Source organism: Mobula hypostoma, chromosome 20 (assembly GCF_963921235.1).
Source record: "Mobula hypostoma chromosome 20, sMobHyp1.1, whole genome shotgun sequence".
NCBI lineage: Eukaryota > Metazoa > Chordata > Chondrichthyes > Myliobatiformes > Myliobatidae > Mobula > Mobula hypostoma.
This window is the reverse complement of record NC_086116.1, coordinates 48,037,971-48,055,626: the sequence shown is the minus strand read 5'-3', so window position 1 is coordinate 48,055,626 and position 17,656 is coordinate 48,037,971. Positions and strand designations below refer to the sequence as shown.

Sequence of the window (17,656 nt, the reverse complement as noted above, 5' to 3'; positions counted from 1 at the left end):
GGAGCTAAGTAAGGGTAATATTATCTAGGCAATTATTAAAATCATTTGAGAAGGATGATGTTAATCGTACCAAAAGCTAGATGATGTGGTACATTTAAGAGATCTATTTCAGTGCTGAAACCAAGTTGCAAGAGAGCTACTGGAGGAATAGAAATAAAATCAAAAGATGACAAGTTTCTTGCATATAGTAGGAATGGAAGAAAAATGGGAGATCAAGAGCAACATTCTCTCTAATTTTTTTACAGCTGCATTGACCAACCATTGCTCTGAGCAGGAAATTTTTACATGGCCTGAAAACTGCGGTGCTTTTAACAATTTTTGTTTGTAACGTTCACATCAAACATACACATTTCCCAAATCACAACACAAGTAAATGATGTTAGGCAGTCAAAACAACTGAAAGACACAATGGAAAACTATGATGATATGACTTGATGGCATTGGCGTTCAGCGGGCCAGCGGTTTATGAACAAAGAGCTACCAATTTCCATTTGGTGTTTATCATTACAATATGTAACAGTATTGTAACTTGAAAGACTGACAATATAAATACATTGAAGCTCTCAAATGTAGTAGTAGTAGTAGTCATACTTTATTGATCCCGAGGGAAATTGGTTTTCGTTACAGTTGCTTCAAAGTAAAGGCTGTGGTGTGTTTATTATTTAGAAAATATATGGATTATATTCATTGACAAAATTAAAGGGTATTTCTCAATTATATTAGCATAGATTTCAAAATTATATTCGTATGATTTCAAAATTATATTAACACTATATAAAAGAAAATTACAGCTATATGGCAACAAAGGCTATGTGTGTGGGAGCATTTCAGCTACTCTACAGCCACACAACCATACAGCTTAGAGGGAACAGTGAAAGAGTTTCTTTTAAGGAGCTAATGGACAAGAGGATAAAAGAAGATGCAGCACAAGATGAGGGGAGGATCATTTACAGTGTCAAATTATAGTGAGAATAGAGTCGTGGAAACAGTTATTATGTTTGAAATATGAACAGAAACTTCTTGAAACATTGAGACTCCCAATCAACTTCCCTGAAACATTGGTGCAATTTTTCTTTCCACAAATATTAGAAGATTTTTAAAATTTCAAACCTTTTTAATATTGCAGTGTTTTGTTTATCATCTGTTAGGTTTCATTGACTTACGTTGTTTGGTTCAGAGTTACTACTTTCAATAAAAGATGAGCTTTTGTTAATCTGCTTTTTTCTTGTTCTGTGACAACACAAAACTCCAAAGATACTACACTATTGAGTTCAAGGAATTAGATCTCATAATACTAAAGAGGACTTCCTGCAGGGTTCATCCAGTGAGACATTATGTGTTGAGCTCAGGAATAAAAATAGCATAGATTTATACTACAGGTTTCCCAATGGCCTGTGTGAGATAGAGGAACAGATATACTAAGTGGCAACTTTATTAGGTACAATGCAAATATCTAATGAGCCGATCATGTTACCAACTCAATGCATAAAAGCTTGCCGACATGGTAAAGAGGTTCAATTGTTGCTCAGACCAAACATTAAAATGAATAAGAAATGTGGTATAAGTCACTTTGACAGTGGAATGATTGCTGGTACCGGACCAGGTGGTTTGAGTATCTCAGGAACACACAACAGACTAGACTTCACAGAGAATGGTTTGAGAAATGAAAAATAAAAATCCAGCGAGTGGCAGTTCTATGGGAAAAAATGACTGAGTTCGGAGGAGGAGGGCTAGGCTGGTTCAGGCTGACAGGAAGGTGACATTAACTCAAATAACCACATGTTATAATGGTGTGCAGAACAGCGTCTCTGAATGCACAGCACATCAACTCTTCAAACGGTTGGGCTACAACAGCAGAAGACCATAAACTTACACTCAGTGGCCACTTTATTTGATATCTAATAAAGCGGTGACTGAGAAAATGTCAGATTATGGATGAAAGTAAAAGGAATAGGGTAGTTGCAGTAAGTAACTTCAATTTCCTCAATATTGACTAAAGGACTATTACTCCTTTAGTGCTAGAGGGTCAGGGTTTTATGGTCATGTCACCCACCCTGACTTCTTATAAGCAGGTTCAGTATATGACTGAATATTTAGATTATTTATTTTCATTACTTCTAAATACTTGCATCATTACTTAAAGAATTTCCCACATTTTCTACATTTTTCTAGAGAAACCACACTTCTCCAAATATGGGAAATGCTGTAATTTACCCTAAAACCTGAAATGATCGCTTCAGTTGTTTTGATACAGAGAGTGAGGTTGCATGGTTGGAGTAGATATTTGGTTTATTTAGTCTATTTTACATGTTTAACCCCATCTAAGAATTAAGTCATTGATTTATATTAAGGTGATTTATTTGAGTTAATGCGGAAGGTTGTTTTACTCACTAAAATATTTATGTAGAAGAATCTGGCCTTTTGACCCAGTTTGACTCATGTCACTATTCATGTTGCTGGTGAGATTTTTCATCAATCCTTTCAGCACTTCTTTCTAATCCCTCTGTTCCCGTCTCTTTCATTGTGTCCTCCAAGTTCAACTATCCTATCCATTTTCACTTGTCCATTTGATATTGCATCCCATACTGAATTGTCAAGTCAGAAAGTGTTGTCAAGTCTTTTGGGCTTGTATTCATAATGTCCTGACTCAAAAAGGCAAGAATATTACCACTGAACCAAGGCTGTTGCCTGAAATAGAGAAACATGCGAGGGTGAAACGTGTGTGAAGAATGCCAATGTGAATGCAGATGCTTGGAGAAGAAAATTCTCTGTAAAAGGGCAAGGAATTGAACAGAATGCTGTATCCCTTGAACCATGTATAGATGAATGGAATGCTTTTGTCGGTTTCAACATTACATTGAGGTTAGATCCAAAAGAATGACTATTAAAATAATTTCTGGTAAGTTTCAGTCATAGAAAAACAAAATGTTATTTTAATTTGTTTCAGTCTAACCTTTTTATTCACTATGAATATTGGTATTTTGTAAAATTCATGTAATATTTTGGTTTTATTGTAAAAATCCTAAAATATTTCAGAGGAATATTGTTAAAATATATTAGTAGTGCACATTTTTCATTTTCAAGATGCATATTTTAGCTTCATAATTAATGGCCTTATATTAGTATTCCTCTAATGTAAAATATTGTGTATACCTAAATTTGATTAGTTCCCTTCTTTAGTCAAGGGTTACTAGAGGTTAGCACCAATTATTTTACAACTGTTGGTCAGATTTTGCTATTTTTATCATTGGCATATGTAACAAACAATAATTCATTAAACAATGTAAAAAAATAAGCAGTTATATAATTCTCCACATAATCAAGGAAAGACCTACAGGACAGTTGATCTAACATTTGCCAAAAAAAAAACACTGGAATCTATTATGAACAACTTGTGGCAGGGTTATTAAGAAATTATAATACAATCAGGCAGAACCAACATGGTGTCACAATGGAGACATGGAGGATGCAGATGCTGGAATCTGGAGCAACAGACAATCTACTGGAGGAGATCAAGCTTTGAACAGCTTCCATGGGAGGAATGATTGACATTTTGGATTGAAAGCCTGCATCGGGACGTGGTATGCTGCACAATCAGAGGAGGTATTAGACAAAGACCATCTGCTCTCTTAGGTGGTCTTTAAAAATTCTGCAGCATTATTTCAATGAAGAATTGGTGAAATATCCTGGTATCCAATCAAAAGTTACTTCTCAAGGAGCTTCTAAAACAGACGTCTATTAATTTATTTAGAGTTTGTCATGAGACCTTGCTTTGGAAAAATCACCTGTTTAAATTTGCCAATTTTACTGCTGTACCTAAACACCTAAAGTAACTCTTGAATTTGAGAACATTCCTTTTAAATATGATTGAACTGGGACTCTTCATTGTTCAGGCTCAAATTCTTCTTTCATGGTATTCTTTCTTCCTCCTCATTCCCTTTCAATAAAGGCTTCCTTCTAATTTCTATAATATGTGGTACTACCAGTTTTTTTTTTCTCATTCCTTTTCTCTCCCCTGCCCTCAAAGCTTCTGCATCAGTAGCCACATACGTTCAGTTTCCGGTCCTCCCTGTGTTAGGAACATTCAGTTTATGGACACCCACATGTCTGAGCAAACTTTGGGAGTTCAAAGGAATGAATTTATCAGCTTCTGCAGAGCTGGTGGCGTCCTACTATGCAGGAACAGGACATTTCTGCTTGCCTTCTTTCCTCACCACATCCCCCTGAGCCACAACCACTGGGGGCTGGGTCAAGCTGAGCAGAGCTGGAAGCACGTTCCTCATGCTCACAGTCTCATATTCCTGTAATACTCTCTTACTGTTTTTGATCATTTCCAACACATGAAGTTCTCAGCCACCAGTCATAACCTGGGAATTTCCTGTAGCAGGAAAGTGTTGATAATATGCAATGCTATGGTGCCTGTTTTTATCAGAGCACCAAGATAGAATATTGCAGATCCTTGTTAAAAGCACAAAATGGTGGAAATTCTTAATAATCCTGACTGCGTCAAATGGAGTCTAATCTGCCTATATGCACTATCTTAAGCCTTTATTTCAGTCTCCTGGAATTCATTGTAGTTTGCTTTGATTTGGTGCTGCCTGTTGTTTTTGTAGTAAGGTGTATTGCAATATACAGCCAATCTACTAGGCAGGTAACCTGCCTTAATAAAATATACAATCAATTTGATAAAATACACAAAGAAATTAAATACTTTTCTACAGTACGTGAAACAATTAATCAGATCCTGTACTGTAAAAATCAAGTAGACAAAAAGGTAATTGCACAATGCAAATGCAAGTTCAGTCAGTCAGTCAGTTAGTCAGTCAGTGGGTGCCGTCCTGCATCCGGGGTTGGTGGTTATGCACCTCCACCTTCTTCGATTTTGCGCTCTTTTTCTGGCCTCAGCATAACTCAATCCAGTCCATTGCCTCACATTATCGTACCAAGTGGTTCACTGCCTTCCTCTTTCCCTCCTTCCTTCTATCATCCCTTCCAATAACAATTTCTGCAGTCCACCACCTCTTAACAAGTGCCCGGCATATTCCAGCTTCCTTTTCTGCACATTCTTCAGCAACTCCTTTTCTCTCCTCGCTCTCTTCAACACTTCCAAATTATTGACCTTCATCACCCAACTAATTTTCTGCATTCTCCTTAAACACCACATTTTAAATGCCTCCAGTCGTCGTTGCGCTTCCTTGCATAAGGTCCACGATTCGACTCTATACAACAGACTGCTCCAGACGTAGCATTTCCAAATTCTACAACGCAGCCCAAAGTCCAACCTCTTGTCACACAGCACGTCACTCACACTCCAGAACGTTGATCTTGAAATCTCAATTCTTCGTCTAATTTCTGTATCACATTTCCCACCCTCTGTGACCATCTGTCCCAAGAACACCAACCTCTTGACTTGCTCTATGCCTATGCCATTAATTTTGATACTGATTTTAGGGACTTTTTTCTTCCGTGATACTACCATCATCTTTGTCTTTGCAGCATTTATTTTCATTCCAAATCGTTCTCCTTCAGCATTTATCTTATCTACTATTCTGAGTAACTCGTCCTCATCTGCATACCTCAAGTTGTTCACTGTCACTCCACCAATTTGGACACCAGCTTCATCACTGTATTGGCATAAAATGCAAATTATGGACCAGCAAACCCTACAAAAATGCAGACAAAAATCAATGGACATCAAGGGGAAACGTACCCATGGTTAGGCTTCTCTGGTGCCGAGAAAAGTGGCAGTCAATCATTCTAACCCAGGATTTCACTGCAGGAACTCTGGAGCTGCTTTATCAACGATCTTTCTCCATCAAAATCTGAGATAGGGATGCTTACTGATATTTGAGTTTGATGTCTTCATTCATCCATCAACACATCCATTATGTAAGAGAACACATTAGCTTTCTTCTGCTTTTCCAAAAAGCTGCCTTATTAGTAAATACAAAAATGAAAAAAAATGTCTATCCATGCATTGCTTTAAGTATTCTGATCCAATGGCAAAATTTGTAAGCTCTGGAATGTTTATATTCACTGATTACTTAAAATTGTCACTCCTCGAGTTCCATAGTGCACCTTAGAACGGTAACTTGATCCTTGTTTTGCTTAAGTCCAGCAGCACCAACAAGAGTAAAAGCAATCATCACTAAGACAGGCCTCAATCACCCATGCTGTATATTTGATCTAGAGACATGTATGTTCTATTATTAATATGGTAAAGGAGTCCTAACATTCCTCTGCGTGCTCACGAACTATCAAGTTCTACTTGCCTGAAATATCCAGTCATTTGAATAACATAGCTTTATTTAGTTTTCTGTACTTTATAGTGATGGATGCTGGAGGAACCTATGTCATATCTCTTCATTAAAATGTTCAATCTTGACCTCAAGACTCTTGCAGATCTCAACCTTCTTATTCAGTGCAAACACCACCCACTTACTCTTCTCAGCATAGCATTGAAGGCTGTTTACTTAAAACTATAGTGGATGGAGCCACCAATATTTCTTGATCAAGAAATTGCAATCACACTAACCACACTGGTAGAGCTGTGTTGAATAGCACAGTTATATAAACACCATGTCAATAAGAGCTGGCCAGAGATTGGGCAGCTTGAGGTGAGTAACCCATCTTTTGACATCCCAAAGCTTTTCCAATGTCTAAGAAGTTCAAGTCAGCAGTATGATGTAGCAACCTTCACTTGCCTGGACAAGTGCAGCTCCAACAGCACTCAAGAAGCTAAACACCACCCAGGACATTGGATTGGTACCTCACTTATGACACTAGACATTTATTCTCTCCACCACAGGCATACATTGACTGCAGTTTGCATCCACCAAATGTAAACTGAAGCTAAATTAATACAAAGCTTCCCCCAAACATGGAACCTCCATCAGCAAGAGAGACAAAAAGTTCAGACTCATGGAAATATCACCACTTTTAGGTTCCTCTTCTCTCCAGATCAGATTTCATCCTGACTTGGAAATATTTCAACATACCTTCATTGTCACTGCATCTAAATCCCAGAGCTCCCTCCTCAAGATTATGGTGGGACTATGCTCATTTGAAGGACTTTAGTGTTTAAAGAAGTTTAGTATTCAATATTCAGTGTCCAACTTGTCAAGGGCAATAGTCATAGTCATAGACATAGTCATAGTCATACTTTATTGATCTGGGGGGGGGGCGGGGTGGAATCAGGAAACCTTGCCTATTACATCCAGATTCCCAAATTGAATAAATTAAGAAAAATGGTATGTTGGTGTCAGTTTACATCACGTTGCAGTTGATCAGTTCGGGATGGCATTTGTTGCGCAGCGTGACCATTCTATTTGATATTTTACGGTAATGTGTCTGGATACTGTACTGAACAGTACTTGCACTACTGGAGAGTCTGATCGCTTGCAGTATTCTGTTATGTTGACAGTACATTTTAGTAGGACAGGTATTCTATCTTATTAATAGAATATATATTCGGTTTGAAGGTTTTATTCTGTGAATTGTTAGAAATGGGAAATTGGTATTTGGCTAAATTTTGAAAAATTATGGTAATTTGGCTAACTAATTTTTGGAGTATTGGAGTAAGTAGATGTACACTCGGTGTTTTGTAGTAGTTTATTTTTAGTTTTCTTTCCAGATGCATTACGGTGCGTTCGCTACATATTTGGTGCTGTGCGGTGTGTTCACTTCTTGGTGTATTGCGGTATGGATTATTATGCATATTTTGTGTATTGTGGGTAACTCGCTGTACATTTGGCGTAGTGCAACATGGAGTTTTAGGGATGAAATCGGTAAAGTACGCTACACATTTGGTATATTGCTATTGGCTTTCTATATACTGGGTATGCTTTCTATGCACTTGGGTAGCCATGCTAAGTATTCGGTCTATTACAGTAGGGATGCCATATGTTTGACGTAAGATGGAAGGAACGATGTATACGGTGCTGGAGTTGCTGTGTATTGCGGTAGGGTGGACGGTGGGCGCTGTGTATTCGGTGTATTGCGGTATTTGGAAGAGGTTGGGGGCGCTGTATTGCGGGTAATACGGCCGGGGTGTGTTACCCCGTGGTATTACGGTAGGTTGGCGCTTGTCTGGCGGGCCGGGTGGATGGGGAAGGCTGTTACTCGGCAGCCAGCGTCACGCTCAGAAACAGACTATTTTAAAAAAAAGCAAAGAATCTGAGAAATCGACTCTAATCAGCGTTTTGAAGAGAGGCTGGCGAGGAGAGCTTGTGTAGAGATGGGAATGATCGCGGGAATTTAATATGCTGGTAAGTGATAACTTTGCGAGGAGCTTGAAGAATCAATTTTAAAAAGAAAGGGTGGTTTTGGACAACTGTCGTCATTGAGCTGTAAGTGATGTGGATTAGAAATGGATGAAAGCGCTAGGATTTGCTAATGCTTGAAATAATGAAGCCACGATGTGGCTGGATAGAGCAAATCTATTTAAATTTACGCTAACCATCATGCTGTGCTGTTCTCTGGAAATAACAGCTCTGTCCTCGAGGTTTACCTCACTCTGATTCTTAAGTCTTATTCCTGTGAGGGGCCTATCGATTCAATCTGCCGGGCTGAAGATGCATTTTGTTGAATAGAGTTCGTTTTAACGCTGCCTTGTTGAAGTGATGGATGTCGGCTCGAATTCATTGGGCTGTTTGAAAGGAATAAATAACGTATTATTGCAGTTTTGACAGCGGTGGTGCTTCATTCTTTATTGTTTTTCTCTAGTAATTCAGTTGTGTAAAGAAAATTGCAAAGGGATTGGAAAGGAAGTTACCAATTTTTAGGCTAAGTCCGGGAAGCATCGCCCAGGAATTCAATAAATCCGTAAACCTCAGTAAAGAAAGTGCTTCTATTTTTTTTCTTGCTGTATCAATAACTTTCTATTTTTGAAAATCGTATATTGCAGACATCTGTCCTCCTGCTTGATATAAATGAACATCTAATCTTTCACTGATTTATCCACGACTGAAATTAGTTGTTCAGCAAGTCTTGATGCACTTGTCAATACTTTGGTCTTCATGGGGTGACCTTGGATTATCAGTGTGCAGCATCCACAAGCATTTTTGAGGCCTTGCATTGGTATGACATGGCACACTGTGTATAACTTGTTCTTTAGATGCCCTCTGTTTTACCTTTGGTTTACCTATGTCATTTTTGAGGTATCCCAGTGATAATTCCTGGTATTTTCCATTATAGAGACCATTCAACTAATAATACTGAATAATGAGGTAATTTTTGTTTTATTACAATAGGTAACAAACCAATTAAGCCTGTGGCTCCGGTTATAAATTCAGATTGAGACATAAAGAGACTGCAGATACTGAAGCCTTGAGTACCAATCTGTGGGAGTAACTCAGTGGGTCGAACAGCATCTACAAGGGGAAAGGAATGTGATAAGTAACCTTACTCTACAGTGTGTTTCTCCTACTTAAAATTGGAAAATATTGTGGGCATGCTGTGGTGATGCCAGAATGTATGGCGATACTAGCAGGCTGCACCCAGCCCATCCTTAGGTGGGTTGGTTGTTAACACAAATTATGCATTTTATGAATGTATGCTTCAAGGTACATGTGATAAATTAATTGGAATCTAAATCTGAATTCATTGTGGTACAGGAAGCATAACTTTTCATTTTTTGAACGTTGGCACTGAAAGTCATCTACACATTATCAAATAGACAAAGGTTTTCTGTTGATTAGGCACGTGAAGAGAACCTGCATGTCTCTGTTCCATTTCCTTTTGCCTCTTCAACTTGTCCACATGGCTCACCTGCTTCCATTGGTCCTATTCCCAGTAAGATGTTGCCCACCAGTGTGCTTCATAGTTTCAATGTTAGCTGATTGTATTAATGGATCTTTCTAGGGAAATTGCCCATTCATCTTTGGATTTGCCCTTTCTTCCGTGAAACTTGCTGGTGTTTGCCTTCTCCATAAAACAAAACATTTGACTTCTCTGTTCTTGCAAATTGCTGGCCTATTTTCATCTTTTCCTCTTGGTGTTTAAATGTATTGCATCATCTTGGATTCCTGCCCATATTTCTTGAAATAATCATATTTAGAATTTCTGGAGCACTATCTCTCCAATCTGGAATCTGCCCCTGTAGCCCTCTGAAATTACTTTTATCGAAGTGGCTGCTAACATTACGATAAATGTAAATTCTCTCTCTTTGGGATAATTTATCTATGTGCCTTTGATATACTTGACCACACTGTCCCACCATCCAATTGAGACAGCTGCATGCAGCAGGCTGCATTCTTATCTGTCCAGTAAAGCCGCAGGATATTTTGAAAGGGGTTTTTTTAGTACTCTTGCACCACATCCTCTGCCAAGGATCTGTTTTTGGTGGCCTCATATTTCTCAGTAATAGCTATAATTTGAAAAATTACAAAAACTGATTATGTGGTTTTAGGACATGTGCTGACTGCACACAGATATTTGCCACCAGCATCCTTGATTCTGCTCCAGTGATTTTAAGTTGTCAGCTTGATTGCCCATTTTTCATTACTAAATATTGAGAAGACAAGCGTTAATCTTCAGTCCTTTAACTCCATTGACTGAGGGCTTTTCAGGGCAATTGGCTATGGCTGACAGTCTATTAGTAACCTTGTTGCCTTGTTTATCTGTGTTGATCTGCCTTGTTTAGCATAGTGCTACTGACTATGTTAAACTTTTTTAATCTCTATAATTTTGCCAGATTCTGCATAGACCTTGGATTAAATCATTATACTTGCCTATCCTACTTTTACAATAAACACACACAAAATGCTGGTGGAATGCAGCAGGCCAGACAGCATCCATAGGAAGAAGCACAGTCGACGTTTCGGGCCGAGACCCTTCGTCAAGACTAACTGAAGTGCTGCACCTTTCCTCATTCCCTGTCACACACCGTTGAACTTGAACATAGGGTTGCCAACTGTCCTGTATTTGCCGGGACATCCCGTATATTGGGCTAAATTGGTTTGTCCGATATGGGACAACTCTTGTCCCTCATTTCCCCTGCTAAGGTAGAGCATTCCTATGAAACCTTTTGTGCCGAAATGGCGTAAAACGCAGAAGCAATTACCATTAATTTATATGGAAAAAATTTTTGAGCGTTCCCAGACCCAAAAAATAACCTAACAAATCATACCAAATAACACATAAAACCGAAAATAAATAACACTAACATATAGTAAAAGCAGGAATGATATGATAAATACACAGCCTATATAAAGTAGAAATAATGTATGTACAGTATAATTGGGAAGATGAAGGCAAAACTAATTTGTGGGAAAAGAAATTGGCATGTACGCGAATGCGTACATCACATGCGCCTGTCACGCATGCGCACACGGGTGCCCGCACAAGGCTTCATGGTCATGGTAGTCTTTTCCCGGGGTAAAGTGTCCCAGGATTTGACTGCTACTTTTGTCCCTTATTTGGGAGTGAGAAAGTTGGCAACCCTAACTGTAAAAGACATGTTGAGGTGAGTTTAACCCTACTTGAACACCCACCCTGGTCGGCCGGTCCGCAAGAATATTGTCAATATTAAACTGGTCCGCTGCGCAAAAAAGGTTGGGGACCCCTGCCTTAAGTCCTCATGCGTAACAATGTTCAAGTGGTTTCTAGTTTTTGTGAGTACGTGGTTCACTGCACTGAATCCGCTTTCAGCAAGGTAGGAGGATGGAAATGTAATGAAGAGCAGCTTGGCTCTTCTCCAAAGATCCAGAAACTTTGTATGACAGTGTAGCCTTATACCACAAAAGCCAACATTTTTGAAAAACATTTTTCCTTTTTCTTCATTCTGAATTTCGATGATTTCTTCTTGCAGGCTCTCTTCCTGTTCTTCCACCTTGCAAAGAAATGGGTTAATTACCCAGTCTAGAATTTCCAGATTGTTCAAATCCTTGAATCGATTCTGAAAATCCTTCAGTGACTGCAAGTATAAGCAGTACTCTTGCAAATCACTTTCTGTGAAAGAGAATGCCATACTTCCCATGCAGGGAAACTGTGAGAACATTCTTTTCCCAATGTTTTGCTTAAATATTTCCAATTTTCCATAAAAGTAGACACTGCACTTTTTAGCTGAATTAAATTGAAATTCGCACCCTGCAGTTTCATATTTAGAATGCTCCTTTTGTCATATATATCGGCTAGGGATGCCACATTGCCACTTAGAAGTTCAGTCTTATTTCCCAAGCTCTTGTTGACTTTGAGCAAAAATTCAACACAGTGACAAAGAGATCAAAGAAACCTTTTAAGCAGCAGCCTTTTGATAGCCAACTCATTTCAATGTGAAGAGGCAGGTATTCAAACTCTTCATCGTTATCTTGGCATATTTGGTGAAATATGCTATTTAATGGATGAGCTTTAATTTTGTTGATAGCAAATATTACAAGAGTCATGCTTGAAAAAAGTCGCTGGCTGAGGATTTTGTCTATGAGATGTTGATGATAAATTACACAGTAGATTGCAAACAAACTTGAATTTTCTTTTTGCATAAATGGCACTAAACCAGTATGGTGACTTGTCATATATGGTGCTCCATCAGTTGCATAAGAAATCCCGTTCCTAATTGGAGTGCTTTTATCCTTAATATACATTTTGAGCTTGATGTAGATTGATTCTGCATATTTATTTTTAACTTTTTACAAAAGATAATCTCTTCATAAGCTTTTCCATTATTGATAAACTACACATAAGCCATTAGCAATGCCTCATTGCCTCACACAGTTGACTTATCCAGTTGTATCCCAAATTCTGTTTTTTTTGTAGCTTTATGCATAGTTGATACTCAATGTCTTCTCATTTTGTCAATATGTCGAGCTACAGAGTTAGTACTGGTATCTATTTTGAGAACAGTGCTGAGCATTTCTGATAAAGCAGGCATTATTAACCTTTCACAAATTGTATGAGATTTTCCACACTTTGCTACCATTTTGGAAATGTTATAAGAAGCAATGAGACCGCTATCAAGGTCATTTTTAGCTTTCTTGCAAATGACTTGAGTGTGCAACACTTTTCAGATGCTTCTTTCATGTTCTGGAACTGAGTAATACCATAAGCAGCCTTTTCAGGGTGTTTTATGGAAGTGTTCCTGCAATCTTGATGGTTTCTTGGCTTCATTAGACAGTACAGTATTACAAATAAGACACATGGGTGTCGCTGATCTAATGGTAATGGAATTAAAACATATTCCAAGTATATAAGGTTGTATTGATGCACTTCTGTAGTTTCGATTTCTTAGCAGGGTTAGAATTCAAGACTTCACCATCTTCAGACTCAGAGAGATCGTGCCGATGTATCTATCCATCATTAATCGGACTAAATTAAAAATTAAAAATTAACACAAACTGGGAATGCCTATTGGATGTTGACCACTGCATTGAGTTGACACGGTTGGTCAGGTCTTGTGCCTCAAGGTAGTGTGCTGTCTACCAGCCCCCCCCCCACCAAAGAATCTTGAATGACCTCCATTGACTTCTATTTCCATTAACGACCCCTTAGGAAATGTGATTACCCCTGTTGGGAATCACTGGTCTACACAGAATGTTTTGATTCTTTGTTTTCTTGTCCCTTTGACCAGTGGAAATAGAGTAGGTATGGAGAAACTATCAGCTGTCCATAGTAGACTGAGAATTTAAGTCAAATCGCTCACAATTTCCTTTTAATTTAAATGGTAGTCCATGGGGGTTTATGGGTAAAGCAAGATTGACGGTGATGACTGTTGCTTTGCCTTTCCAGTAATTCTGAAAAATTGGTGTTTCAGACTTTATTTTGCAAAGCAAAAAAGAAATCAAGATGTACTGTACCTCACTGTAATATTTGTAAGAGAGTTGATTGTGGAACTGAACCATCATTAAAAAGAATATTTGGCACTCAGCAAATCTATAGAAATGTCATTTATTTACAAAAGTGCAACTTCTAAATAAGTCAAGATGCACATGATAAGATCACAGCAGTGAGATGGCTGTTCAAGAGGAAACTGGGTGTTCATGAAATTGGCTTCCAGAATGATGATGCACACTTTTTCATCTTTTCAATTTCAATTAACATTTTTTTTTAGAGATTCCTAGATAATTGCAAGATTATTTTTAAAGAAGCATTCAGGGGCTCAGTCCCCACTTTAAATAAGTAATAAGTTCACTAGTGTAAATGCTATTGCTAAAATCTATAACCACATTAGACCTGAATATTCAAGGCTAAATATCCAAGTCCTGATGAAGGGTCTCTGCCCGAAACGTCGACTGTACTCTTTTCCATAGATGCTGTCTGGCCGCCAGCATTTTGTGTGTGTTTATTCAAGGCTAAACGTTGTTTAAGAGTTAAGAAAGTAACTTTAAGATAGTTACTGGTACAATGTCATTTATCACATTTTTAGGCATTTCATGTACATCATGTTTCTGACAAGCTGGACGACGAATGGCAGTGAAGGAATTGAAGAACCAGAGGAACAGTGCAACAGATGGAGCACCACATATGACAGTGTTTGTTATTTGCCTTTGGGCAGTGGAGTTGCATCATCAAAGTCAGGGATGCTTAAGTAATAATGGCCTCAATCAAGCTGAAGGCAGTTGTCAGGTCCTATTGAGCAGCCAGCATTCGGACACAAGCAGGGAAATGTATCCTGGACTTCTGTAGCTACACAAGTCTGAAATGAGCTTAGTGATGGATAACACCTCATTTATACCTCTACATGGAGTCTACTGGAAGAGCTTGGTCATGTTAAGTTTGCTGAACGTTGTTTTGGTGAATTTGCCTCTGATTTATGGCAGCTACCTCAAGCAGAAGAGAGAGATTCCCTCTCATTTGGGAAGATTCCCAACCATGAAAATAGGAAGAAAGAGATAAATTCTGTTTTTTAAAAACTCATTTAAGTGTCACTTATGCTGGAGTTCCATGAATATGTGCCTTTGTGTCTGTGTAGTGCTCTGAGCAGCAATCAAAGGTGGAAAAATACATTGTTATGGGCATAAGCCGAAGGGAATATTCCACAAAGCCACCAGATGTGTAATTGAAATGCAGTAGTAGGTAATTAGCTTTTTTAAATGTAACAATAAACAGCAAGTCTCTTGCACTTTTATGGATGTATTGGAGTGGGACAAGTCCTTGCACACCCTACCTGCTGTGAGTGCTTGAAAGATGAGAAATTCAGTGAAGACCCTTTTAGTAAAGTTTAAATATTAAGGTGCATATTTTAGTATTCTAACCTGATATATTTTTGCCTGCAATTTGGAAAATTGGATAACTGATTTCATTTTCACCTTGCGGCTTGAGATTCATCTTTACTATTGAACTAAATACGCTAGTTTCCTGTGTACGAGTTATTTGCTGTGTTTTCATTAGGAAGTTGCCAAAACCAGCAGTGGAAGGCACTTTGGATCAAAGTTAGGGAAAATGTCCATAACTTCAGTTGATTTATAAGGCTGATCTGGAATATGGTGGCTGACCTGCAGGCTGTTCAAGCTCACTGATAGTAACTAATGTGGCAGTGATCTTGATGGGTTGAACAGTAGGGGAAGGTTTGATAGATTTGATCTTTCAGAATTTTTGATAGGTTTCACTTGGCTTTCAAGATTGGGACAGAAATGGTCTCTGATGAATCAAACAAGATGAAAAGGGCTTTTATAGCCACACTATTGAAGTCAAAGGATTTGCAGGAACACTGAGAATATCACAATGGATGAGGTATTTGTGCAGGATGGCATGAGCCATAAAATTTCTGTGAATTTTGCTATTGGTTTCAATTCCCGGTCAGGTTGGAAAAAGGAACATTTGGAGAGATTTAGATAAATTAGGTTTAGATTAGTTTATTGTCATATACGCCAGGGTGCAATAAAGTTCTTTGCTCCCGTGCAGCTCACAGAGTAAACAGTGTACATGGTAATAAATAAAATAAATACAGCAACAACAAAGGTAGCAGTATCCTCTGCAGTGCAAAAGGAAATGTTTAAGTAACAATAGCGCAATGACCAAGGGACATAGAATTAGAAGTCTGAGAATATGGCCACACCACAGGGAATGTGAAAGAAGTGATTAATTCAGAAATCTTAATATCAGTGGAGAAGAAGCTGTTCTTAAGTTTGCACTTGCATATTCTCCCAGAAAGTAAAGGAGGGAAGATGTAATGGTCAGGGTGGCAGGCATTCTTGACAATTCTAGTAACCTTCCTGAAGCAATGCATTGTGAAGGTGGGCTGGATGGAGGGAAGTGATGAGTCTGCATTAGATTAGGTAGTATTTAATATCTGTTTGATACTGCCTAATCCAGCGGTCCCCAACCACCGGGCCGCAAAGCATGTCGGACTGGGCCACGGGCCACGAGCCGCAAGGAAACGATATGATTTGGCGATATGAAATGATATGAGTCAGCTGCACCTTTCCTCATTCCTTGTCATGCCCACTGTTGAACTTTAGCGCACGCGAGGTCATCAGTGACCCAAGACGTGCAAAGGAATGGGTCCGTGACCCATTTGTGAATGTTTCCAGTGAATCTTCCATGTCAGCGTGGGAAAAAGATCAACTCCTCGAGCTTGCAAATGACGGTGGGCTGAAAAGTATGTTTGACATAACATCTCTGCTGGCATTCCGGATCAAAGTCAAGGCTGAATATCCTGAGATAGCCACGAAAGCACTGAAAACGTTGCTTCCATTTCCAACATCATATCGCTGCGAAGCAGGGTTTTCTGCGATGAATGCAATGAAAACTAAATTACGGAATAGACTGGACACAAGGAATCCCCTTCGAGTATCGCTGTCTCCCATCGCCCCTCAATGGCACCGTCTCGTTTCGGGAAAACAAGCCCAGGGCTCCCAGTAATTCAGTGATATTGGTGTGTTGCAATGATTTTATATGTTCATATGCGGTGTGTGTTTAATATTCAAATGTTACTTAGAATGTTATGATGCTATTGACTTACAAGTGACTTATAATTGAATTGTCCCCAACCTCCGGGCTGCGAAGAATGCAATGGTACAGTGGTGGCTGGAACGCACCCAGCACATCTTTAAGAAAAAGAAGCTGAAATAAACAAGCTAATTAGTTAGGTGCTGCCCGGCACGTAAATGTCGGCCCAGATCAGAGGCGATTGCCGATTGCGTCGCCTCTGATCTGGGCCGGCATTTACGTGCTGGGCAGCACCTAACCAATTAGCTTGTTTATTTCGGCTTTTTTCTTAAAGACGTGCTGGGTGCGTTCCGGCTACCACTGTACCGCTGCATTCTTCACGGCAATGTATCGGTCCGCGGCCTGGAGGTTTGGGACCACTGTTATAATTGACTTATCACTATATTCATGCGAGGAAAATATGTGCTGTGTGTTTAATATTAAATTCATTAGATAAACCCATTTAGAAACTAAATTGAGTGTATGAGCCACTTACAAGTGACTTATCACCTATATTCCGGTCGTGATTAACACCCACCCCACCCCGCCCCCATCCCCCCCCCACCGGCCCCCCCCCCCCGCCCCGGTCGTCCGGTTTGCAAGAATATTGTCAATATTAGACCGGTCCGCGGTGCAAAAAAGGTTGGGGACCCCTGGTCTAATCCACTGCAAACTTGTCACTTTCTTTCATCCAGCCCATGTTCACAAGGTCCAGAGGAGAACAATTGCTGTTAGCAGGCCAAGATGCAACCAATAGGATGCTTTCTATAGAAGTTAAAGAGAATTCCTATAG

General features: G+C 39.1%; 1 protein-coding gene across 2 annotated transcripts in view; it reads left to right on the top strand.

Moving 5' to 3' along the window:
- The first annotated feature begins 8,107 nt into the window (after positions 1–8,107).
- LOC134359209 (protein PHTF2-like) overlaps positions 8,108–17,656 on the top strand; it is a 90,784-nt gene continuing 81,235 nt past the window's right edge. For both annotated transcript variants that reach the window (XM_063072164.1, XM_063072163.1), the window contains exon 1: positions 8,108–8,267. In XM_063072164.1, coding sequence (XP_062928234.1) covers positions 8,262–8,267 — 6 coding nt within the window. In that variant the 5' untranslated portion in view covers positions 8,108–8,261. The remainder of the gene's footprint in view (positions 8,268–17,656) is intronic.